Source organism: Taudactylus pleione, unplaced genomic scaffold (assembly GCF_031769625.1).
Source record: "Taudactylus pleione unplaced genomic scaffold, aTauple2 ptg000128l, whole genome shotgun sequence".
Lineage (NCBI taxonomy): Eukaryota > Metazoa > Chordata > Amphibia > Anura > Myobatrachidae > Taudactylus > Taudactylus pleione.
Window position 1 is genome coordinate 5,280,228 of NW_028284530.1, and position 25,868 is coordinate 5,306,095.

At 42.7% G+C, this 25,868-nt stretch overlaps 1 protein-coding gene across 2 annotated transcripts in view; it reads right to left on the reverse strand.

Annotated features, from left to right (window-relative positions):
- Positions 1–25,868, reverse strand: part of PPARG (peroxisome proliferator activated receptor gamma) — a 96,886-nt gene that overhangs the window by 24,546 nt on the left and 46,472 nt on the right. For both annotated transcript variants that reach the window (XM_088472765.1, XM_088472766.1), the window contains exons 2-4: positions 14,030–14,279; positions 11,158–11,327; positions 5,426–5,564 (exon numbers count right to left, since the gene is read on the reverse strand). In XM_088472765.1, coding sequence (XP_088328891.1) covers positions 5,426–5,564; positions 11,158–11,327; positions 14,030–14,264 — 544 coding nt within the window. In that variant the 5' untranslated portion in view covers positions 14,265–14,279. The remainder of the gene's footprint in view (positions 1–5,425; positions 5,565–11,157; positions 11,328–14,029; positions 14,280–25,868) is intronic.

Consider the following 25,868-nt stretch of genomic DNA (forward strand, 5'->3'; position numbering starts at 1 on the left):
TTGATTTTGTATTGCAGCACTTAAAGCTTCAGGAGGTGAAGATTATTAAGCTGATTCTAATTTGGGAGCAATTTAATAAAGGAGTAATGGAGCACAAACATCAGCGATGTTTTGTCCCAACTCCCAGTTGTGCTGGGGTTCGGCGTTGAAACTCAACATGTTGGAAATCATCAATTCAACGTTCACAACCAAAATAGGAACGGGATTGGCGAGACAAGGATTTTTAACATGCAGTTTTTCCACGATCTGCTGACAGATCGCAGATCATCGATATCTGCGGATCAGCCATTTAGATTGGCATATCTGAATGGCAGAACAGGGGGTATACGTTTATGAAGCTGGCGGATCGAATGCCGACCGCCGGCTTCCAGACTACTTAATCCAGGCGAGGGTTAAATGACAGGCGTCTAAATCTAGACGCCTGTCATTTTACCGACGCCGGGAGACCAGCGCCCGGCATCCTGATCGAAGGGATGACGGGCGCTGGGCGTGGACAGCCGAGGGAGGGGAGTGTTAGGTTTAGGGCTCCCGAGGGGAACTTAAGGTTAGGCACCCCCCCGGGAGGTTAGGGTTAGGCTATGGGGAGGGATGGTTAGGGTTAGGCACCCCCCCGGGAGGTTAGGGTTAGGCACCCCCCCGGGAGGTTAGGGTTAGGCACCCCCCCGGGAGGTTAGGGTTAGGCTAGGGGGAGGGAGAGAGGGTCAGGCTAGGGGGAGGGAGGGTTATGTTTAGGCACCCCCCCGGGAGGTTAGGGCTAGGCTAGGGGGAGGGAGGGTTAGGCACCCCCGGGGGGATGTTAGGGTTAGGCACACCCCTGGGGGACTTAGGTTTAGGCGGTGGGGAAGGGGGGGTTAGGTTTAGACACTTAGAGGGGGGATTAGGGTTAGGCACAGGAGGGGGAGGTTAGGCACCCTAAAGGAGGGTTAGGGGGTAAAATTAGGTTAGTTTATACTTACCTGGGGACGATCGGGATTTCCTCCTCTGTCGGGCTGCCGCTGCCGGGATTTGAACCACCGGCCATGCGGTTGGCAGTGAATCATACCAATTCCGAACGTGGAATCCGGGACATAGATGTATGGTCCGCATAACTTTGCACCTTTGCAAAACCATGATGCATTGCAGGTAGGGCAGATGTAAAATGTGCAGAGAGATTTAGATGTGAGAGGGGCGTGTCCAAACTCAAAACTATATTGCAGTGTAAATATAAAGCTGTCCAGCATTTGTTGGCCACAGGCAAAAGCAGCCAGTATGTACAAGTGTGACAAAATAAAATAAAAACAACTATCACCCCTCTGAGAACAAAAAGGATGCAAGAAATTACAGGCATTTACCAAACGTTTAAGTTTACAGAAATATGAAGTGATTTTATTTTATCTTTGCGGAATTGCACAGTCCCATCTAGGACCACCAAATGTAGAATGAAGGCAGTTCCAAGGCAATGTCTGTATCTGATTGAAAATAAAACTCATAAGACAAACAGGGCGGGATATACTAGAGAGAACAATGTGGTAAACCATCTTCTTCACGGTGGGTAATGCTATCTTCAGGTGGCGTTACCCAATAGAAGCCTATGGGCTTCTATTTGGGACGCTCTCCCTGAGAGGAATCCAATCGGACCCCTCCCATCTCCCCCTGTAGCTCACGGCCTTCTGCGCCTCTGGGTGTTAAACCAGGAGGTCCCTCTATCTTATAGGGAGAGCTGTCCTTTGCGATATTCTAAGTAGATACCATGGTAATCAACCGCAGTATGTACTGCATCGCAGATGCGATGCCTAGTATGTACAGTACATCCCACCCACAATCCTATTTTTTTCCAAACAAAGGGACAAAATGGTAATAGTCTGCTGCATAACTTTATTGAAACTATTAATTTTTTAATTGCTTAAATAAATTAATTTTGTATTAAGATTGGCTTACTAAATCATGACTTGACACTTTTCTCATGGGACACGGAATTTGCTAATTTTAGTCCTCTAGTCTGCAGGCCTGAAGGGAAATATTAATATCAGCTTGCTAGGCCCAAAACGTGTTTGTTTTCACTTTTTTTTCACATGCATGTTTTAAAAGCATTGTCCACTCAACCCGATCAGCCAGTTCCCCTACTTGTCAGTCTATTCAGAGAAATTTGAAGGAATGAGGTAATTCCAGAAGGACTCCTCCTCTCCTGAGCAGGACTTACTAGTGCGGGCTCTTTCATAATAGTCGTGTTTTACATCTTAACATTTATTGTCACGGACATATGCTGTTTTTTGTATGTTTGACGGTGGAGGTGAAACCAGTGTCTCTCCAGAAAGAATTAAACTAACAAGACAGAAAATTCTCAGCACATGTAGAATTAAAAGGTCAAAGTAGAAGGTTTACGTAACAGCCACATTTATTAAAAAAAATGAAAAAAATAAACAAATACGCAAAATTTTTACTAAACAGCTTGGACTGATATACAGTGTCCTGACAAACATTTATTGCCTCATAATGATAGTAGAATGCTTTACATACATTTATATAAAGTTGAACTTTAGCAGCGCTACTACTGAAGTGTAAATAGTTTTCAATATTTTGGGTTGTCAGGATAGCTTTGTCTAAGCAGTAACTTTTATAAACTGGGCCTCTCAAACACACACAGTGGTGGCAGCCATTGTGTACAATGAACCAATATTCAGTGCCTCAATTCACCCAGTCTCACATCATAGTAATTTTGTCTGTACTTCATAAATACTGGTTCAGTCCACACAATGGTTGATCTAACTTTTTACAGATTTATCATTGATCACTGCCATCATTTCCATAATTGTGAAGAAATCTGTCTATTTTCTTAAACCCAGGCCAGTCTCTCCTTGTCAGTCAGGGCCAGCCCAGCACGCTGATGGCGAATAGCGCCAGCCAATCACCACTCAGTGTTGGAAGGTTGTGACACACTGATTGAATGGCTAGCCCTGGCCACCAACTAGTGTATTGGGAGACATATACTAAGTATGATTGCTTTAAATAAGGCTTCATCTCCAACATGCTGAGTGACAGCACAAGGTCACATGATCTGCACTGTGTCGTCAGCCTATATCTGGGATCTGATTAGCAGAAATTGGAGAGGTGAGGTGGCTTCATTGTGAAGCCACCAGATATTTGGGGTTTGCATTGTTAAGTCACAGATATTTGGGTTTTGCATCATTCGGCCTCCACTGTGCAGCCTGCACTGTGCTTTGTATAGTGGTTACTAGAATGCTGTCTCTATTGCGTATCAGTCACTAGAATGCCCTCTGTATAGTAAATTGATCCTACAAATATCTGTAAGGTATATACTCAGGCTCTGCATTGAATAATTGCCAGATGAAGCGTGCTGTTTGAAAAGTCTGGGCTTGTACTTGTGTTTTGTCTGTTTTCCCCCCCAGGGTCCAAAGTTGCCAGTCTTCCCTTTTTTCAAAATTCTCTCTTTTTACATTAGATTGTGCAAACCGTTATGAAGAATCATCCTAAAGTTAGATTAATGACATGTGTATGCACAAAGTAAAGCTTTACAAGTATTTTGAGTAAGGATATGTGATGATTAGTATGTGACATATTTATAAGTCTGGAAAGTGCTTCTACTACACAACTATCTAGTACAGTGGTTCTCAAACTCGGTCCTCAGGACCCCACACAGTTCACATTTTTCAGGTCACCCAGCAGGTGCACAGGTGTATTCATTACTCACTGACACATTTTAAAAGACCCACAGGTAGAGCTAATTATTACACTTGTAATTCTGGGAGGAGATCTGGAAAACATGCACTGTTTAGGGTCCTGAGGACCGAGTTTGAGAACCTGTGATCTAGTACACTGAAATGACAACCCCCTCTTTCAAATAAAAGCAGTCAGGACCTCATTCAGAGTCGGTCGTTGCGGCCGCACGGTCGTACGCCGCCGATGTTCGCTAAACTGCGCATGCGTAAAGTTCGCAATGCGCGTGCGCAAACTAGCCGCTACGATCAGAAATTTCTCTCTCCTTGAACACAGCCAGGTCGGTAGTTTGAGTGACAGATTGAGGCGTTTGTGGGTGGTAACAGGGGAAGGTGCTTGAAAACGAGGGAGTGGAGATCCGAACGCAGGCGTGCCAAATTATGCGAACGGCGTTTTATGGGAGTGCATAATTAACAAAGTAGTGTCATGGCACATGTGATATGGGTGGTTTTTACACTGACATGATCGTAGAGCTTAAGAGAGGGTATGGTCAACCTTAAGCTCCACGACCAGTTCCGCTGGTTCCCGATGGTCTCGATTAATCCTTATATGGCCGGAGATGACGTGTAATGCGTTCGAGAAGGGGGCGTATTTTTTATCTTCCGGCCGCTTCCTCCCCTTGGTCGGGCAGCTAACGATCCGAACTTAGGGACGCAACATGCGAGTCCATCATTTGCATATCCGGCCCCTTTTCCCGTACGACCGTGCGGCCGCAACGACCGACTCTGAATGAGGTCCTCAGTTCTTGTCATTTCTCATATTAGTCTGCTGAATTACAATGTCGGTCATTGCTCCATTTTCTGTATATTAGTGCTATATACGCTACATACAGTGGTATTAAGCTGCACACACATGGTCAGCTTTTTGTTGTTCAATTTGGCCAACCCTTAAACTGTTTGTGGCTTGCAAAATTATCTCTGTATGAAAACAAAATCTGATTCTATGTGATTTGATCATAGTTTTGCAGGAAACTAGATCAAACAATGGCCCCCATCGATACATCATTGATCAACCCTGGAGGGGCCCTTCACACATTGCTCTCTGATCTGGAGATTCAACTGTTGTGGTGAATCACCAGATTGCAATCTATAGAAGTAATCCCACAAATGTCGGAAGTGATACACTATAGTCAAAGTTCTGAACCCAAAGAGCTTACAGTCAAAGTAAGCTATCCAGTCGCATCCGGCGAGCTTCAGGTATGTTCAAAATATGTTTATCTTAAAAAAACGAAGCTTACAGTATAACATTAGCAAATTACCTTGCTTTCTTTGAAATTTTTTGATGAAGTTGTTTAACCCATGAATTTTCTGGTCGGCTCACAATGCTTATATTTGGGCTCAGTTTCTGGTAGTCAGATGCTGTGTACGCAAATGTATATGCTATTCTTATACTCTATCCAACAAAATGTTTGTTATTTAATTAAAATTCCCCTATTCAGAGCCGTCTGTAGCCTGATATAACAATCAGAATGACACCCAAATTGGTATGGAGACTAATTAGGACATAGGAAGCAGGGTTCCGCCCAAAAAATAAAAGTCGCCGATAGAGGAAATATGGCGCTGTACAATGTGAAAACAGTGGGAAAATGGACAGACAAATGAATAACAAGATTGCACAAATGATAACACAGCAATAAAAAATGTGTCTGTCCATTTTTATTCAGGGAGAGTCAACATGATTGCTATGTGTAAAATGCATCAAGTTCACTCACCATTGTGAGACATCCCGACAGACAGACACTTCTGGAACCTGCAGTACTGACATTTATTTCGACTCTTCTTGTGAATGCGACAGTTCAGTTCACATCGTTCATATATTAATTTCAACCTGATGGTTCTCCTAAAAAATCCCTGCAGAGATGGTGACATAATTCTGAATTATATTCACAACTAAATTCAATTTCTTATGCAATTTAGGACAGAATTGGGGCCCATTATAGCTAATATTATGTGCAAAATTAATCATTTAATCTGGCTACATAAACAACAAATTTAATAAAATATAACAGATAAGAAACAGTACAAATAGTATTAAAGCATAATAAATAATTAGATTATTAATTAGCAGTAGTATACAGTATAAGTTAATGCACCCTACCATATATAACATATAGAGCAATAAAGAGTAGCAAACATTGGGTCACTGCTATTAATGTCATCTCAGTCACAAGATGGACGCAATTCCAATGTTTATGCAGTTGAGCGATTATCAGTGGTTATGCAGCAGAGCCGCACTGCGCATGCGTCAACTTTCATTACCGTCGGCGGTCGCAGCGACTATTTGCCAGCAATGTGATTAACAGTCAGGGAGCATTTGGGGGAGGTAAGGGGGTCAGAGGTTTCGGGAACTCTCAGTCTACTACTGCGATCCTGTACGCAGTACAAATGGCTGCGGCGTTTCAGTTCCTGCTGCCATTCTGTGCGACCATACGGTTACTCAGGCATATTATTGACTTATCTGCGACGCATTTCTGAGTCTTTGCACGTGGTCACTTTGTGAAACTGTCAGTGGGCGTCGCAATACAAATCCCGGCAGCTGAGACATTTGTATATTTTCGCACAGCTGCTGCGTAGAAACTCACAGCATTAGCGTCCATCTCTGAATCACACAATAAACACTTGTGAAGAGTCACTGCTAAGCATATTGTATCACTTATTTACCTATGGTTTATTGGCCAAAAACCACATCACAATGTATTGCACTGGAAACAATGGGAGGGGGGGGGGATGACAGGCTAATGTATTATGCTTCTGTTGCTTTTGATGCTTGTCTGTTCTATGTGTAGTGAGACAAGGATTAGCCATCCTACAGGCCCTCAAATCAACCTGTTCTAAATCATTGTACCTTCCAGCTCTCATAGGGGGATGTAGTTTGGAAGCCGACGGTCTAAATCCCGACCGCCGGCTTCCAGACGTTCTAATCCCGGCGTGGTACTAATGACAGACGTCTAAATCTAGACGCCTGTCATTAACCAGATGCCGGAAGATCGACGCCCGGCATCCCGATCAAAGTGATGCCGTTTGCCGGCCGCGGACAGTCACGATGAGGAGGGTTAGGTTTAGGGCTCCCGGGGGGACTTAGGGTTAGTCACCAACACCTCCCCCCCAGGAGGGTTAGGTTTAGGCTAGGGGAAGGGGGGATTAGGCACCCCCGGGGGTGGTTAGGGTTAGACACCCCCCGGGGAACCTAGGTTTAGGCGGTGGGGAAGGGGGGGGGTTAGGTTTAGGCACTTAGAGGGGGGGTTAGGGTTATGCACTTGGGGGGGAGGTTAGGGTTAGGAACCCCTAAGGGAGGGTTAGAGTTAGGGGAGGGGGGATTAGGTTAGCGATACTTACCTTAGGGACGATCGGGATTTTCACCCTTGCCGGGCAGCTGCTGTCGGGATTTGAACCGCCGGACATGTGTCCGGCGGTAATACCTACTACACCCCTCATAGGTGTTACCTGCAGGGATGTCAAATTTGCTGCTGCTATATAAGCACGTGCTCTCATCTTCTTATCCCTATTACGTACTTGGATGTGCAGCTGCACATCGGGATCATGTTTGCTGATACCAGAAAGCACTGACTGTGCCTTGCTCTCAGTCTTCAGGCCTCCATCTTATATGACATAGAAAAATCTTTGATGGTTCTTTAAGGTCCAACATCTCCTGGTCACCACCTAGCCGTCCAGTTACATCTTGTATTCTTTATGTTATGTACAGTACAGTACATGTTTTGAAAATATAAAACCTACTCCATCCCTTCACCAAGTCACTCTACTATCATCAACCCGCTCTCCGTTCAGAATATCCAGAACTTGCCAACAGGTTCAATGCTGAATCTTGGCCATCACATTCCCCTTGATTGTTCTGTCGCCTTCATTCCAGGCACCTCTCCTGCCAGTGGAACAGAGTAGCGCTCACGTGACAAAACTCATTATCACATGACAAACATAGCGCTACAGTGTACCAACATATTAGACATATAAAAGTTTGCAGAAAAGAAGAAGGGACACAGCGTAAACAGTCTCAAATGTTACATCTCAAAGACATAAAAGTCTTCATCTCAAAGAAAAACAATAATATAAATTGCCATAATACATAAATAATACAAATAAAACAAAAATACAAATTTGTATTATTTATGTATTATGGCAATTTATATTATTGTTTTTCTTTGAGATGAAGACTTTTATGTCTTCGAGATGTAACATTTGAGACTGTTTACGCTGTGTCCCTTCTTCTTTTCTACAAACTTTTATATGTCTAATATGTTGGTACACTGTAGCGCTATGTTTGTCATGTGATAATGAGTTTTGTAACGTGAGCGCTACTCTGTTCCACTACACATTCACTGGTCACCTGAGTATCGCTTTGTCCCTCCCCCGTGTGGAATTTACATGCACGGTACGGCGGAGGGGAAATGGGAAAGAGGAGTGACGCTGATCCTCCCGTATCACGTGACTCTATTATACACGTCAGCACATTGTCACGTTACGTGACATTGAGTCGTGTCACGTGAGCGCTATTGGACCTATTACCAGCTATGTTTATTGGTTACCTTAGCTACTCCCCCATCCTCCACGTGGGGTTTGTTTACACCGCGCGGCGGAGGGAGAATAGCGATATTAACTGCTATGATCGGACTGTTTGTCTGACTCCATATAGAGACTATATGATTTAGGTAAGTCTGTCTCCTCCTGACTATACTCTTTATGTGAATGCTTGGTTACAGGAAAGTTTCCTTTTATAAATCGCTTGTTAATTAACAACAGATGGCAATTAGGAGCCATCTTGAATATACCATATAAAAAGCCCTTTCAGCAGCCATGTCACCACCTTTGAAAAAGCTGTGGGTACTACACAGCGAAACGCGTCAGGATTGGCTGCTTTTTCACAATACCCATCCACCACAGGAGTGCTGATACTTGGTCAAAGCAACGTGCCATCTAGCTATACAGAACGGACTGCCGAAACCTCTGCCCGGGGACCATTTCTTGCGGAAGCCCATAAGCACTGCTAATTAGGACCCCTAAATCTAAGCGGACACTGGATTTGGTAATTATAAGTCTGGACTGACCTTTAAAATTGCTCATGCTCAGTACCACTGGATCAATACTATTGGACTATCATCTAAGCCTCCTAGCATCTAATGAGATCTATGTGACTGGTGGATTGGACTGATTTTATGCTCTTTTGAACATTTTTAACTATATGCATATTGGTATCTTGTATGCCTTATTAAATGATTAAATGTACTCATTATAGTTGAGCGCTGTTATTTTCTCTATTTCTTGTAAAGAAAAATACAGATGCCTTACTGAGGTTTCAGCTTATCACAACACATATGCTGAGAATGAATGTCGTCCAGTGCCTCTGCTATGTCCGGAAGATAAAGTACAGCTCTTCATTAAAAGCATCAATCTCAAACTGTCCTCTACCATACTACCTTATTTGGTTCAATGGCCCATAGAAGGTATTGAAATGTGTTAATAAATATTCTCTCCACTTGAAACTGCCGCCCACTGTATACATTCCCAACATTGATTCCCTTCCTAAACTTTTGGTGGTGGAAGTTTTTCTTGAATGAAAGCAATTAGTCACCAGCCAGTTGATTGTTAACAGTGTGAAGTATAGTAACTTGTAGAATAAACCTAAAATGTAGCACTACATTTGTTTTTTGGCTGGAAGAGATATTGTCCTGAAGAAAGATCCTGGGCTCTGATATAGATGCCTTGCTTCTGGTTAAAGCACTCCATCCACATATTTAAACTGGTCCCATCTTCAGGTCCATTGTGTTGGCTTCTTTATACAAAGAAAAGTCATTCCTGGGTGCCGTGACTTGTGGATACCTTGCCATGATGAATATCGCCAACGTTGTGGGGGACCCTGGTGAATTCCAGACACCCATTAGACTCCAAGTATAGTAGGTCCACAGACACAGTGTGTGACATCACCCACTGTCTTTTAAATCTCCGGCAGACTGTGAACATCATCACTTGAATATTTTATGATGTTTTGTAAATTTACAGTCATGTGCATTATTATTATTATTATTATTATCCTTTATATATATGGCGCCACAAGGGTTCCACAGTGCCTCACAAAGTACATAAGGAAATGAGCAAACAAGAAAACAGTGACTTACAGTACAAAACAATGCAGGACAAGGACATCGTTTATAAACATTGCTGCAATAGTGATCATAACACTCAAAAAAGCAGCAGGGCATCAGTTTGCAGTAGACGATCTTATGAGTGAGGGAATGAAAAGCACATGTGGAAGAGGGCCCTGCTCGTGAAAGCTTACATTCTAAAGGGTAGGGGCAGACAGACAGGGGTGACACAGTTGGGGTAGACAGTGAGGCAGAAGCATGGAGCAGCAGGTTAGGATGAAAGCTGGAAGGCTTTGATGAAGTAGTGAGTCTTGAGAGCCCGTTTGAAGATTTGTAGAGAGGTGGAGAGTCTGATAGGGAGAGGGAGAGAGTTCCATAGGTAGGGAGCAGCACGAGCAAAATCTTGGAGGTGGGAATAGGAGGAAGTAATCAGTTGGCATTATTGTGTAATATGTCTAGCATAAGTGTATATTATATCTATTCTCTCTTGACCAATGCTGAAAAATCATCTGCTGCAATAAAATGTGCAGAAAACCTACCTCTAGTGTTTATAATAAGCAATTAATGTGAATGACAAAAGGTCATCAAGCTGAGGTCACACTAGTATTATCATTGTTGTGGGAAGACATACAACTAGGTGACTGCCGGTAGTATTCTAGGGAGCAAAATGATATAGCACATTAATGAATGATAAACTATAAGTAATGAAGAAACCAAAAAATACAAAATCATTTCGATTCATTTAGATAAATTACAATTGGTTGAGGCAAAACACTAATTTCTCTAATGAGATTGTGTATTGATATGCACTGTTTACTGTAATTGTCCTTTGTAAAAATATGTTGCAAGAATATTGTAGTGGATGACTTTTAAACGTTAAGGGCACAATGGCTAATATTAATACAAAATACAATACACAAGTTTTTGAAACACTGGGCCCCCTTTGGCAAATGCTTTCCCTAACCTACCTAGTCCAAAGCACAACTCTGTGAGGCCTATTAATATAAACCTGCAGAACTAGGTTCTAATCCAAATGATGCAACCAATACTGCGCCACGAGAGAGATCAAAAACTAACATCTGATCGCTAGCTACGGGTTACAGTACAACCCTGCACATGACACAACGTTATTAAATAATCTATTGGGTTAACTGGTAACTCTGCCAGCATGTTTATAAGATTCAGTTAAAGTTAATCTAACCACTGAATTCACAAATGTGCTAGTGTTAGTTGTTGCGTATTCTGAATATGCGGCACTGTTTAACTGTTTTCCACACAACGAATGACAAGTTTACTATAAAGAGTATAATGCAATCGACAACTATTTGAGTGAAGCACATGTAAGTTACCTTACAGCCCTCACACGCGTGGACCCCGTAGTGGAACCCCGAGGCCTTGTCTCCACACACTCGACATTCTATGGCAATATAGGAATTGCATGCCTCATCCTGAGATTTATTGAATGACTGAGTCTTGTCTGAGTAGTAAGGCGGAGAAGGAGGCTCCATTTTTATTGTGTCTAGGTTAAGAAAAAAAAAAGAATATAAAATAAAACTTTAACAAGCAATTTCACTTTTTGTTTGTGAGAATGGTCATATTCAGTATAAAGATAAAAAAAATCTAAGAAGCATTCATTGTTTGCTAAATGTGGCTCTGTTGCCAACAGCTGTCGCAGCCATTTTGCGGACTAAATCAATGTCTGTTCATTAGGAACTAGTAATGTCATTGAGGCATGAGGCACACAGAAATGTTACTTTCATTATCAGCAAAGTCTACTGTATTGTATTGTATTGTATGCAATGCCATATCATACCTTACAATTAGGGATGTGCAGGCTCGGATAGGTTCGAGTTTGCACACTGAGTTCGGATTTTTCCCTCCGTCATCTTGCATGGACAAACATCATCATTCCCGGACAAAGTCCAGGAATGATGATGTTTGTCCATGCAAGATGACGTTTTGCCTCGTTCTGAGTTACGTTTTTTTGGAGGGAAAAATCCGAACTCAGCGTGCAAACTCGAACCTATGCGAGCCTGCACATCCCTACTTACCATACACAAGTGTACATCATTAGGCATCACTCTCTACTGTAATTTATATAGACATTAGAAGTCCTTGAACAGTTCCGTGACCATGTAAAAGAAAACTAGGTTCTAGACAGGTGCCTTCTAATATCCTTAAAAATTTACATTAGGAATGTATATTATTCTTTAAAATACACTTATATATTTTATATATATATATATATATATATATATATAATAGATTATTCTTAACAATTCCTAATGAAACTTAAGTTATGACAACAGAAGTTACTGATTATGATCACATAAGAACGCTGTCTTTATACAGTTATTATTTACAAGAGTTTATACATTTAGTAATGCCATATCTGTATTATACAGATATCACCTGCGAGAGTTTATACATGTAGTAATGACCTTTTGTACTATAAAAGGAAATTTGCTGGAGTTTATACATGTAGTAATGTCACTTGTGTTTTATACAGATATCACCTGCGAGAGTTTATACATATAGTAAAGTCCCTTTTGTACTATACAAATAATATTTGTTGGAGTTTATTATACATGTAGTAATGTCACTTGTGTATTACGGTATATAGATATTACTTTCAGGAGTGTATACAAGTAGTAATGTCACTTGTGTATTATATAGATATTACTTTCAGGAGTGTATACATGTAGTAATGTCACTTGTTTATTATATAGATAATATTTGCTGGAGTTTATACATTTAGTAATGTCACGTGTATCATACAGATAATATTTGCTGGAGTTTATATATGTAGTATTGTCACTTGTGTATTATACTGATACTATTAGCTGGAGTTTACACGTAGTAATGTCACTTTGTATTTTAAAGATAGTATTTGCAGCAATGTATACATACAGCAGTATCACTTGCATATTACAGAATTGTTATTATTATACAGCAGGCACCTGTATAGCTGGTATAAGAATTGGTCACGTATTTATTAAATAAACAAGGAATTATTGGTAAATAAATGGGAGAGTGTGAAGACCCCTTATAGCATAGCTGCCATAATCCTGATTTTTACAGGTCTTAAGCTCCGTACACACGGAGTGATCAGACAACGATCAGATATCGTCTGATCGTCCTGCATGTGCTGGATGTTCGATATCGAACATCCAGCACATGCACCAACCCCCTAAACAACTATAATGACCCGCGATTGACGATTGGCTGGCCTTCAAGCTCGTGGTCGATATCAACAATCCGTTCCCGAGTATCAACCATCGTTTGGGGGTTGGAAGGGCCCAAAAACAGGACGATAAGAACGATAACGATATGATCGTTCTTATCGTCTATGTTATATCTGACCGTGTGTACGCACCATAAGTTTTTGGCTTACGAAAATGTGTGACATACTGACATCTGAAATGACATTGGTTCAACAAGATAGTGGCATGCTTTGGGTAGACTGGATATGGCCTAATATGGTGGTTTTTCAGTCAATCATATGTGACCTAAAAAGTATCCAGGATTAGCATAGATCATTGTATACACCAAATAGCCAGAGTCATTATTGACTGAATGATATTGGAAATTATACCACCTTATCTGATAAAATTACTCATGTAAAGCTGTAAATGTCATCCATATCATAAGACTAAAGCTAGGTACACACTGGAGTGATGTGTATCTGGATTATATGGCGGCCGATGGGCCGACATATCATATCCACGGTACACATCAGACTGACGTAATGAAGGACGGAATGTTCCCTCATTCCATCCTTCATTACCTTGCACGGCGCTGCATGCGATATTGTCTGGTTGGCCGTGCAGCGCGGCCAACCGGAAGATATCGGTAATGACTGCAGGAGCGCGCAGATTGGCTGTGCACACTGAACTATCCGCCCGATATTCATTCCTTCAGTCGGAAACGACATATCGAGCCATATCATATCACTCCAGTGTGTACCCAGCTTTAGGGGCTGATTCAATTAGCTACAACATTCTACGGGCAAAGTGCGGCTAAGGACAATTCCCAGTTATTACGGTTGGAAAACTTTGCTTATTTTTGTCTGCACCTCTGTGAGGTTACAGCAATTACAACTTATTGATTTTGTGACTAAAACTGTAAAGTAACAACTGTTTCTGTATAGACTACCCTGTTTTATTGGACAGATACATTGTAATATGGGCGCAGTGATGAGCAAGGAATGAGTCAGCGTACTTTGGCAGTCTTGTAGTTTCAGATCATACTTATATTCAGCTTCCATCTGGTCATTTCGGCACAGGAAAGTCTTATCTTCAAGGATTTCTTCATAATGTGGTGTAGAAATACTGGTAAAGTCCACTGTGGCAAATGGCTTAATGTCAAAACCATTGGAGTGGTCCTCGATGCCAGACAGGTCCACTGAGCTAATGCCAAAATTCATGCCCCAAAATGGCATTTCTGTGTCCACCATGGTTGTTCCTTTTTCCTGAAAGACAGTTTACATATTTTATTACCAGACTGGACTAAATGCTGCTAAGTTTTCGGGACTAATGTCTATGGGTAAGATTCAACTAAGCTAAAGGTTCTGGCGTGTTCTGCAGCTGCACAAATATCGCATTCATACAAGAGGAAATCTGGGTTTGGATTTTGCTCATGCCTCTAAAGAACAATAAACAAGTGAGGTTTTCCTGCCCAGGTGACCCGTATTATCGCCTGAGATTCCCACAGAATCTTGCAGCTATTTTGATCTGCTATTCGTTCTCATCTTGGGCCCTAATTATTAATAATTGCACTTGCAATGCAATCTGGGTATGATATTTGCTCCCATCATCACATTGCAGGATGCGATCATAGCGCTGGGATTGATAAAAAAGCACTCGCAGCGACAGGGCCTCCAAAAGGAGCCTGTCCCTGCGACGTGCTGGGAGTGAACTGAAAGTGATCGTGTCATCTGCCTCTTCACTCCTGTGCCGGGGATGGATCCTGTGCATGTACAGTCTACTGATCACACATGCACGGCGGCCATTGCCGGGGAGGGTTCCTATGGAACCCTCTCCTGGCTAGGTTTGTGATATGTTTGTGATATGTAGCCCATAGGCTACATGTTGCAGGGAGCATGTTCCGGAATGCTTTGCACTCTGGAACTTGGTAAATCTGATAGCACTGCATCCCCCATAGAAACCTACGGGGTTGCGGTGGGGTGTGGTATAAGAGATAGACAGTAATTAGATAGACAATGTCTAAGTAGACACCAGATGTTAGGCAGGCAATAGGTCGACAGGGGGCGAAAGGTCGACAGGGACAAAAGGTCGACACACTAAAGGTCGCAGTGTAAGAAGGCCAACGTGTACAAATGGTCGACAGGGTCAAAGGGTCGACGCAAAAATGGACGACACATTAATTTTTTTTGTTTTGTAACCCTAATCTTAACCCTAAACCTCCCCTTGGGGCCTCACCCTAACCCTCCCTCCCGGTGCCTAACCCTAACTGTCAGGGTAGGTGCCTGACCCTAACCGTCCCTTCTAGTGCCTAACCCTAAAAAACAAAAATCATGTGTCGACCATTTTTGTGTCGACATTTGACACAGTCGACCTTCTTACATGCCAACCTTTAGTGTGTCGACCTTTTGTCCCTGTTGACCTATTGACTGTCTAACATCTGTTGTCTATCTATACATTGTCTATCTAATTACTGTCTATCTACAGTCCGGAACCCGTTGCAATGGTGGCAGAAATGGAGGGACCGCAGCAGATATTGGAGATCCTGCCATAATACATTCAGGGGACACTAAATATTTGCTAGTATTCCTATAATAAAATACATATATATATATATATATGTAGATATATATATATATATATATATAGATATATAGAATAAGCCGCATGTATTTAATGATAAGTGGCCTTCTTACCATATAAATAAAGCAGCTACTTGGGAGTTCAGATATTGCAGAACTACAATATATTTGATTGGCCTGTCATGACTTGTTATTATAACATTTACCTTGTATAAAGCATGCCATATAATACCTCAAATGAAAATTCCACATAACAACAAAAAGTCAGATAAAAATGAGACAATCTCAATGAGAATATAACAATAAGAACGTCAGTCATTCAGTGTCATTTTCCCAGCAATGCTCCTACTCATTTGTTAAGCTGTAGCCACAGTCCTTACCACTTATAAGTTTCATGTAGAAAAATATTATATTAGCATTATTTACAGTAAATTAGCATACTTAGAATAATTTAGTTACATATTAGTAATAATATTAACATATTTACCTAATTTCATCTTTATATACTGTCTATCTATCTATCTATCTATCTATCTATCTATCTATCGATACAAACATCACAATTCTGTATTACATACTTACCACTTAATTCTTGATTAATGCCTTTTGCAAGTTAAATACAGTATGATGCAAGAGTGTGAGAAGCATTGAGGATGTACCAAAGAAATATGTTTGTAAAGGGTGAGGGAGAGGTGACGACACAGTCTACAACTTTATTAATAGAGCGCTACTTCCTTCCTCTTAATTGAAATGTGTCATGTTATTACACTAGATTTATACTACGTAATATATCTGTCACCTGATTAAACTTTCATAAAGTACAGAAAAATTAACCTTATAAAAAAATAATAGTCTATTTGACTGGGTGTGAAACTGGGTACACACTAAACAATTTTGAACCCAGCGATGTCGCCGATGATCCCAGCGCCGTCTGGCCGACATAGCAGGCGGTCCGGGCAATCCGCTGCCAGACTGTCCGATATGCCGCCCTCCCTGCATAACGCTGTATGGGAACGTCAGACGCATCGCCTGATCTTACTGCATGTACATAACATCAGGCGATGAGGCTGACGGCCACACGGAAGCGCGCACTACACAATGTAGTGCATACACACTACACATTTTTAACGATTTGTCGTTCTGATGTGTCGCAATCGGTCAAAATCATTAAAAATATTGTGTAGTGTGTAGGGGTCTTTATACAAACATATCAGGATATTTGTAATGACATTTTGATCAATTTCTCTAAAAGCTATTTTTATTAAACTACAGGCCTTGCCTCAGAGTCGCACGCACCTGTGACTGCTTTAGTGTATTTTCCTGTAGCCACGTCTGCGACTTTACGCTATTGCTGGTATCAGCCCTTCCCCTGGTGTACAAGCGTACGTCTGACTGTGCAAGGTCTGAGACGCCCACTTTGAGAATCTATCAACGCTGTAATCCCACTTGATGTGGTCGAACTATCGAAAATTGCATCCGCCCCCTATGGTAGGTATAGATTTTCCATCTAGGTATGGCCTCCTATGTGAGTGATTAAGGGGTCTATTTACTAAGCCTTGGATGCAGGTAAAGTTCCAGCCAATCAGCTCCTAACTGCCATGTCACAGCCTGTGTTTGAAAAATGACAGGAGCTGGATGGTTGGCACTTTTTCTTCATTCACGGCTTAGTAAATAGACCCCTAAGCGTCTGTATACGGAAGCAGTTTCAGCAACTTTCCTGCGACACTACCATAACTTGCCCATAAGACAGACCATCTCCATGCCTCTGAATAGCCACCTCCCAGTCACCAACCAGAAACGCCCAGCACACTTACAGTACATTTCCCATACCACACATCTCAATTGCAACTGCAGTGCTGTGCGTACACACAATGTGTAACTCATGGGCAATACAAGTTTTATGGGATCTTCACACACACGCGCAGTAGCTGGAAAATTGCTCAACTCTGTGAACATTGGCATAATTTGTCCAACTCAGACTCAGGCTTATACTGTATATATATTAAAAAAAAACATAACACTGTACTAGAATAAATAGTTTATATGCAATTCACCCAGCTAGTCCATCCAAACAACAACTTATATTATGAAGCAGCCTCAAACCTCAAGGATACTCCCCTGTTTCACTGTGAAATCGGAACTGTCAAACCAAAAATGGGACTTTTTTGAGGTATGCCCAAAAACAGTAGCAACATCTATCGTACAAATGGCCCAAAAAGGTTACCATGCAGAAATTTATACATAACAAAAAAGAACACAAGATTATCAGTGTGATTATTTATTGCACAGCAGTGTCAAGAGGGTAAATGTTTTTACTTTGCCAACATGATCAACATGATTGAGGGAGAGATTTATCAAATCAAGGAGGACAAGTGGAGGTGTTGCCCATAGCAACCAGCTTCTATCTGTCATTTATTTAGTACAAGTGATAGCTAGGAGCTATCGGTTACTATGCCAACACCTCAACTGTTCTCTTTAGAAGGTGTTTAGAAGTTTTGATAAATCTCCAAAGACAGTATGTGTGAGCGTTAGTTATGTGTGACCGTTACTCTACAAGATATATTGATGTGACACCTTGTGGAGTAGTCCTCTTTACTCTTCATAATGTCCCACCCGACAAATCTTACTGAGGTTCATAAACACCAATAAAAATAAGTATTTCTGGGGTCAAAATAAGAAAAACAAAATACATTAAAATTATCAGCTAAAGTGTAAAACATTTTCATCGCCCTCCTTAAAATGGCTATGGAAAGTCACATCAGTCCCTGCCCCAGTGGGGGAAGCAATCGGGAAGCCGAATGCCTAAATACCGGCAGCCGGCTTCCCGACTGTCATTTCCCGGCAAGGGTGAAATGCCGGGCGTCTAGATGTAGACGCCCGCATTTCCCCGACGCTGGGAGACCGGCGTCCGGCATCATGATCATACTGATGCCGGGCGCCGCGAGCGGACAGCCGCGGGGGGGAGGGTTAGGTTTAGGGCTCCCGGGGGGACTAAGGGTTAGGCACCCCCCCGGGAGGGTTAGGGTTAGGCACCTAGGCACCCCCAGGGGGGGACTTAGGGTTAGGCACCCCCCCGGGGGACTTAGGTTTAGGCAGCGGGGAAGGGGGTGGTTAGGGTTAGGCACTTAGAGGGGGGATTAGGGTTAGGCACTTGGGGGGGAAGTTAGGGTTAGGCACCCCTAAGGAGGGTTAGGTTAGTGTATACTTACCTATCCACGATCAGGATTTCTAGTGCTGTCGGGCTTCCGCTGCTTCGATCTCTGCTCCTGTCGGGCTGTCACTGCCAGGAATCGAACCGCCGGCTGCATCCGGCGGTATTTCATACCCATTCCCCCAGTTGAGCTTACAATCTATGCTCAGAGCGTACGGCTCTGAATGAGGGCCGGCCTCCATAACTATGGAGCGTCCTCCTGGACACTCGTATAGCTGTGGGTCACCACCCACAGCCTATACGAGCATGCAGTCTGATGGCCGCGATGGTCTTGACCATCGCGACCATCGAAACTGCGAGCCGGAGCCTGCGGTTGAGGTTTTCAACCGCAAGGCCCGGAGTGATTTTGGCTCTATCAGAGCCAAAATCACTCCCACGTTCCCTTAGGAATGCCCCCGTCAGGGAGGCACGCCCCCGGCACGCCCACCAAAGGGGGCGTGCTGTCAATCAACATCGACAGCACGCCCCCTTTGATCAGACACAACGAGCGAAGGAAAGTCCTTCGCTCGTCGCGTCTGGCGCATGCGCACGACGGAGCTCCCTCCATCGTGCGCATGCTCAGTGCAGAACATCGACCCACTTGCGAGTGGACAGCCGCTCGCGAGTGGGTCTGAATCAGGGCCTATGTTCCCTATCACATGCACACACTAGGGATAATTTTTATGTTTGAAGCCAATTAACCTACCAGTATATATTTGGCGTGTGGGAGGAAACCAATGTACCCGCAGGAAACCCACGCAAGCACAGGGAGAATATACAAACTCCACACAGTTAGGGCCGTGGTGGGAATCGAACCCACGACCTCAGTGCTGTGAGGCAGTAACGCTAAGCACTACACCATCTGTGCTGCCTATCCACATAGCCCAGACAACAATGGCCCTGGAACTCCCGGGAGGCAGTAAAAAGCTGCGTTATTGCAACTTTAATTGGGCAAATATTAATTACAGGTATGATGGAGTTTTCCATTAATTTTGAAACAATGACTGTGAGTAAATTTACTTACAGTTGCCAACACCCACTCATCCCCTTATGAAGCAGAAAGTGGCACACCTTTCTAAACAGTTCTACAGCTCCTGTGCTCCTTCCTCCTATGCTGATTGAGTTGTGAGGCATGTATATGTCATTAGCATGATTCAAGGCATTTTGTTCTTGTGTAGGCTAGCACAGGTAAGGGCCATTCACTAATACAGGTGCAGAAGTGCAAGTGCACTGTAACTCATATAAACCAATAAGATGTTTACATCTCATTTTATACATTAGATTAGCAGACAATGTGGATCAATTGCATTCGAAAACAGCAGAGCATTGCAAAGCTCCATGTTTCATTCAGCGCAGTTGTACTCGATTTAGCGCTGTGACAGCATTTAGATTTCCACACAGAATTACCTATTTTACTTCAAAGGCCTGATCTGTACATATAGTAAATGTTGAGACTGCATCCCACATTTGCCCGACCTCACTGCTAATTGAAAGGTATATGCAGACCTTGTGCACATCTGTCCTGCATGGATGGGACACATCAGTCTGCAAAGAAACCTCCTAATATGCCAATCATGCACTGCTGCAAAAGCTGCCTTCCTGCCTCACATCTTGGTCTGCCGTGGCACAATTGCGGACGCCAACCGCCTGGAAAAATAAACAATGACAGCAATGATGGCAATTATGTGCAGATATGGACTGGTTGTACTTGATACATCTTACAGAAGTCTGAATGTTCCATTGTGATCTCCATGTGTAGAAGCCACTTAAACAGAATGTCACAGCGGATTACACACTTATCATACGAGTTAGAACCAAACATCAGGGCCTTGCTCACAATTGCTCACAGCAATGATGCAACACAGTCAAAGACTAGGATAAAATCTGACATGAATTATAAAGCACAAATACAAGCATTTAACTACAGTACATATGGAAAATACAGACTGCACTGCAATACACTGAAATGATAAATACATACTGTTGCTTGCTGTATGGATCTATAGAAAAAGCCTTCAATAAAGTAACATGGCATCAATGCAACTAAATATTATGATCAATTACATAGAGCATATTACCCACCTTTACTCAATAAGATACAACAGGATTTAGCACACTGGGGAAAACATTATATTATATACAGATGTGTCCTTATACATCTTTGCTGCAGTCGTGCTGAAAAGCCCCTCTCAGCGCGCCAGGTCCCCTGAGACTCTGCTAGTATCTGGCGTCCCATTTTTGCAAAAAATGTGTATAAGTCGCAATGCGATGCAACTAGTTGGTTCTGTTTTGCAGACATTATGGGCAAAATTTACTAAGCGGCGGGATCTAAACCCCGGCGGTTTGGCAGCGGTTTTGCTATCTGCAGATTTACAAAGGCCAAAACCACTACAAAACCGCCATCAAAACATATTTTAGAATAGAATAGAACAGGGCAGTCATTTAGAAACTGCCGTCAAACCCCCAGGGTTTAGAACCCGCCGTGAAACCACCACCAAACCGCCGGGATTTAGTAAATTTTGCCCTATGACTCTACCTGAGACTGCTTTTGGTTTAGGCTTTCTAAGTCAAAGGCTAGTTGGGTAGAGAGAAAGACTGGTTAGGAGAGAATTCCCTTGAACTTATCGCTTGACATAAAAGCAATATAGACCAAAAACAGTATTGTCACTCTTGGTTGGAAAATTGTAACAGGAGTTTCCATCTATCCGCTCAACAGTCTCCACTGTCCAATAGAGATCATCTGTGTTTCTCTCTGGAACAGTGTGGTGAGGTGGCACTGGCAGTAGGTATCACACACATTAATTATGACAAAAGACCAGTCCTGAATAATACATTTACCAATATCTTCAAATATTTTGGAAGAGATGTATCAAGCATTGGAGAGAGATGCCCAAAGCAACCAATCAGTTTCTAGCTGCCATTCCAAAAGACTGTGCCAGATAAATGACAGTTAGAAGCTCACTAGTTGCTTTGGGCAACTTCTCCAGTTTATCTCTTTCCAATGCTTGATACACCGGCGACAGGACTTAACTCCTACCAGTAATATATAAATATATATATTTTTAAATAGCTTGAGGATGAGATGTATCAAATCTAAAAATGCAGTAAGTTCTCTGAAAACTGCTGTTTTCGGAGAATCGCCTCTCTATTACTAGTCTCTTGCGCGGGTCGATGGCCTACAAATATTCGAAGGTTCAGAGGTAAGATCATTCATACATTTTAAACAATTGTGAATTTTGAAAAAATGTAATTCACAATGCAACTTTTTTTTTGTCATATATTTTTGTCTATCCATCATATGTCGGAATTCTGCCCCAAATTAAACTGAATTACATAGATATCTATTTAACGCTTCCACTTGCCATAAGAGCACTCTGGGAATTCTGACGTAGGATTCAGAATGTTATAAGGAATATTTCAACAATTCTTGAGAAGAAACAACTTGCGCCATAATGGGATGACTCACTCAAACTGACATTCACTTCATTTTATTTCTGAACAAAAGTGGAATATTTTAGTATTTATTCAGACACCATTACTGAACATTAATGACACAATTAGCTGATAACGAGCTGTCTCCATCTCAACCTCTGTCCTCCTTGGAAATCCAACAAATCTAATTTTAGACCATCTGACCACTGGTATCTGTCATAACAAGCAGTGTGACTAGAACCAGGATTCATTCGTCTGAGTAATCCAGGCGCTTGTGAGATTTAATGATCCAGTTATGATTATTGATGACCTTTGCCCTATTAAAAACAAATACTGTAAATGCCGTCACAGGAAGGGGCTTCTTATCTAAAAATGTATAATTAAAAAGCCAAGTTGAAGCATTACACTGTCAACCGACGCATTTGGATGTTAAAGATCCCATACATTAGTTGGAGTTTTCTTTTGTATAACTGTTAAGCTAGACGACCTGTGTGCCAAGCCGGTGGCAGATGCGACAGAACAACATATCATGTCTGTACACGCCACACGATTTGGTGAACGACCGCACGGTATGTTATACGTTTCCCCGCCACATCCTAATGCATGGGGTTGCCAGTCATATCTTCAGATTGAGCAACACGTACGGCAGATCTGAAGATGCGATGGACGATCCTGCTGGAATGCGCATAGGGGCTGATTCAGACCCGCTCGCAAGCGGGTCGATGTTTGCCCCCTGCACATGCGCGAGACCCAGCCAGCGACGGGCGCTCCGTTGCTACGGGTCTGACACCGAAACGGGGCGGCTGTCGACTGTGATTGACAGCTCGTCCCGTTTTGGAGACGGGCAGGGGTGGTGGCTACACAAACGGAGTCGTTCCTGATGTCAGTAGTTGAGCTTCCTGCTCTATTTAGAGCAGGAAGCTCACTGGGACTTGCGGGAACGAGACCCTACCACAAGGCCTACCACCATCGCGACCATCACCTGGCCGCTCGCAAAAGCTGTGGGTGGTCACCCACAGCTTAACAAGAGGCCAGGAGGCCGGGTCCATAAAAAAACAACAACAAAAAAACGCCCTGATTCAGAGCGAGCGCTCTGAAAGAGCGTCCGGCTCTGAATCAGGGCCATAGTGCGGACACACTGTTCGATTTGTCGTTATCTGTCAGAAATCGGTAAATCATTTAAAAAAATCGTCTAGTGTGTACCCAGCTTATGTGCCTTTCAGTAGTCTGTACCTGCTAAACAGATTGTAGGGCACATGAAATCTAACTTGATGAAACATGAAATAATTCAATTCTATAAAAAAAATACAAACATTGCCCTTTTCTAACATCACAAAGTTTTCTGAGATCACTGACTAGACTATAGTGGTCACTGTGGTCTGGAATTGGAACTATGGGCCTGATTCAGTAAGGATCGCTCTTGCGATCGCAGCTACATAATCGCACGCAGGTCTGCTGCGAAAATATGCTAATGTCACACTGCCAGCATAGAGGCGCCCACTGCCTCCCACTACCCCTATCTCACATCCGTAATACTTTGCAATCCTTCACAAACATCGGTAACATAGAATACCATCGGTCCCTCACGCAGAAATACAGCAGCGCTGACCTTACTCAGACATTGCTAACTTCATTACACACAGTGACAGCTCAAGCTGCGTATGCCATCGCAGTGGCTAATTTATGCACGCCCATGTAACGGAGTTCAAACGCACTGGCACGCCTGCGTTTCGCCGACCAGCCTCCCGTCACCACCCCCAAACACTCACTTCCTGTCAATCACTCTGTGTAGTCTCTGCGATCGCAGTGGAGCCTTCGCGCACGTGCATTGCGGTACATATGCATGCGCACTACGCAACAATCATCCAACTGCGTGCGTAATCACAATAGCGATCCTTACTGAATCAGGCCCTATGACAAGAATAGGACACAGATTACAATTAAAAGCTGCAATATTTTACTAAGGTGTCTTCCCCCTGGAGCTGCTCCATTTAGCTGATTCTTTTTTTTTTTTACCTTGGACCTCCTGTACCTTTTACCGTTCCAGCCAGGAGATATAAGGAGTGTGTTTGAGTCAGAGAACCACAAGCCTGTCATTGGCCCTTTCTTTCAAACGTCCTCTGACACCATGGAGCACTATCTCTTTGGCTTTTCTCCCTTCCAAAAGTAAGGCTTGCTACTTTTGACAGTACTGTAAAAAGATACTTTATGTACCAGTATTATCGTCTCATACATCCCAACCTGTCCAGATTTTGGCTATGAAGCTTGCATAGATGTATACGCTTGATTTTCTTAATACTTTTGCCCATGTGTTGTGTCAATGCCAAACACCTTTAATTCAGTTTAATTAGTACAGCGTGTGTTCTTCATCCTAGGTCAAGGTTGCTGAATCTGTGGGACGCCCACAGATGTCCTTCAGAACTGATGGTTGGCAACCATTGGTGGTCCCGATCAGATGGAAATGGTTTTTCCATTTGATGCCGGGATTTCAATGGTTGCTACCATTGCATGCTTGTTTCCGATGCTCATCCGATGGTGCTTTACGTCAATTCAGCTGCAGATGCCGAGAATCTCACATGCACCAAATAACCACCAATGGTTAAGTCATTGAATGGTTAAAGTACCTTGCGATGGCTACATGTCACTGGAAGGCATGTTCCGATGGCGCAACAATGCCATTTTTGATGGGAATCTTGCGATGGCCATTCCTACTGTGAGAGATCCAGGAGAAGGTCACAGGAGCAACTGCACAGGGGGTGGTTGCTGTAAATCATTGTCACCATGGCCCCACCTATGATGCCTCAGTATCCAGTACACAGCATTTTTGCAGCAGTAGACGGGGTCACGCATCCCATCCACTGCAGAGGAAGTCGGATGCAGGAGAGTTTCCTACTCTCCAGAGATCTTAAAAACCCAGAACAAGTATACCCTAAGTTCATCTGCAGCTACACTCTTGGGATTCAGCTCTATTGTTACATACTGTAGCTGTGTTTGGTAATGTAACTAAATACTACTTATTACTTGGCAAAGAGACCACCTCCTTCATTACATTGCCTTCCTTTTGTGGTTAATATGACATCTAATGCATAGTACAACAGACAAAAGTGCAGCCCGACAGGAAGTGTGGGACTAATGAATACCTGAAACAAACTATTGACCTTAACCTTGTAAGGGCAGCTACAAATTTCAGAGATTTTGTGAATATACAGTGTATATATATATATATACACATTTAGAAACTATTTGTACATTGTATGTATTTATAGTTCTAATCTAGGTTATTGTGTGTAAGGAAACAAGCTGAAAAGTATAAGTTCTCACCCCACATCCTGGCCCCCAACAAACCATTCCCACCCTCCTCCTCCGCTCTACAGTAACTGATTGCAGGAGTGGACAGTGACACTAGGATCCTGTGCTCCTTCCTGCAATCACAGTACAGGAGCGACTGACAGGGTGAGAGGAGCAGCCACAGAAGAGGGAGTATTACTATTAATTAAATGAAAACATTACTATATTTAATTACTGTAATGTAACAAAGGAATAGTGTCAAGACACATTGCAGTTCCAACCATACCAGTGACTGCACATTAAAATAGCACAATTGATAGTAAGGTACCAGTCTGCTTTTAAGACAGAGGATCCATTATTTAAGC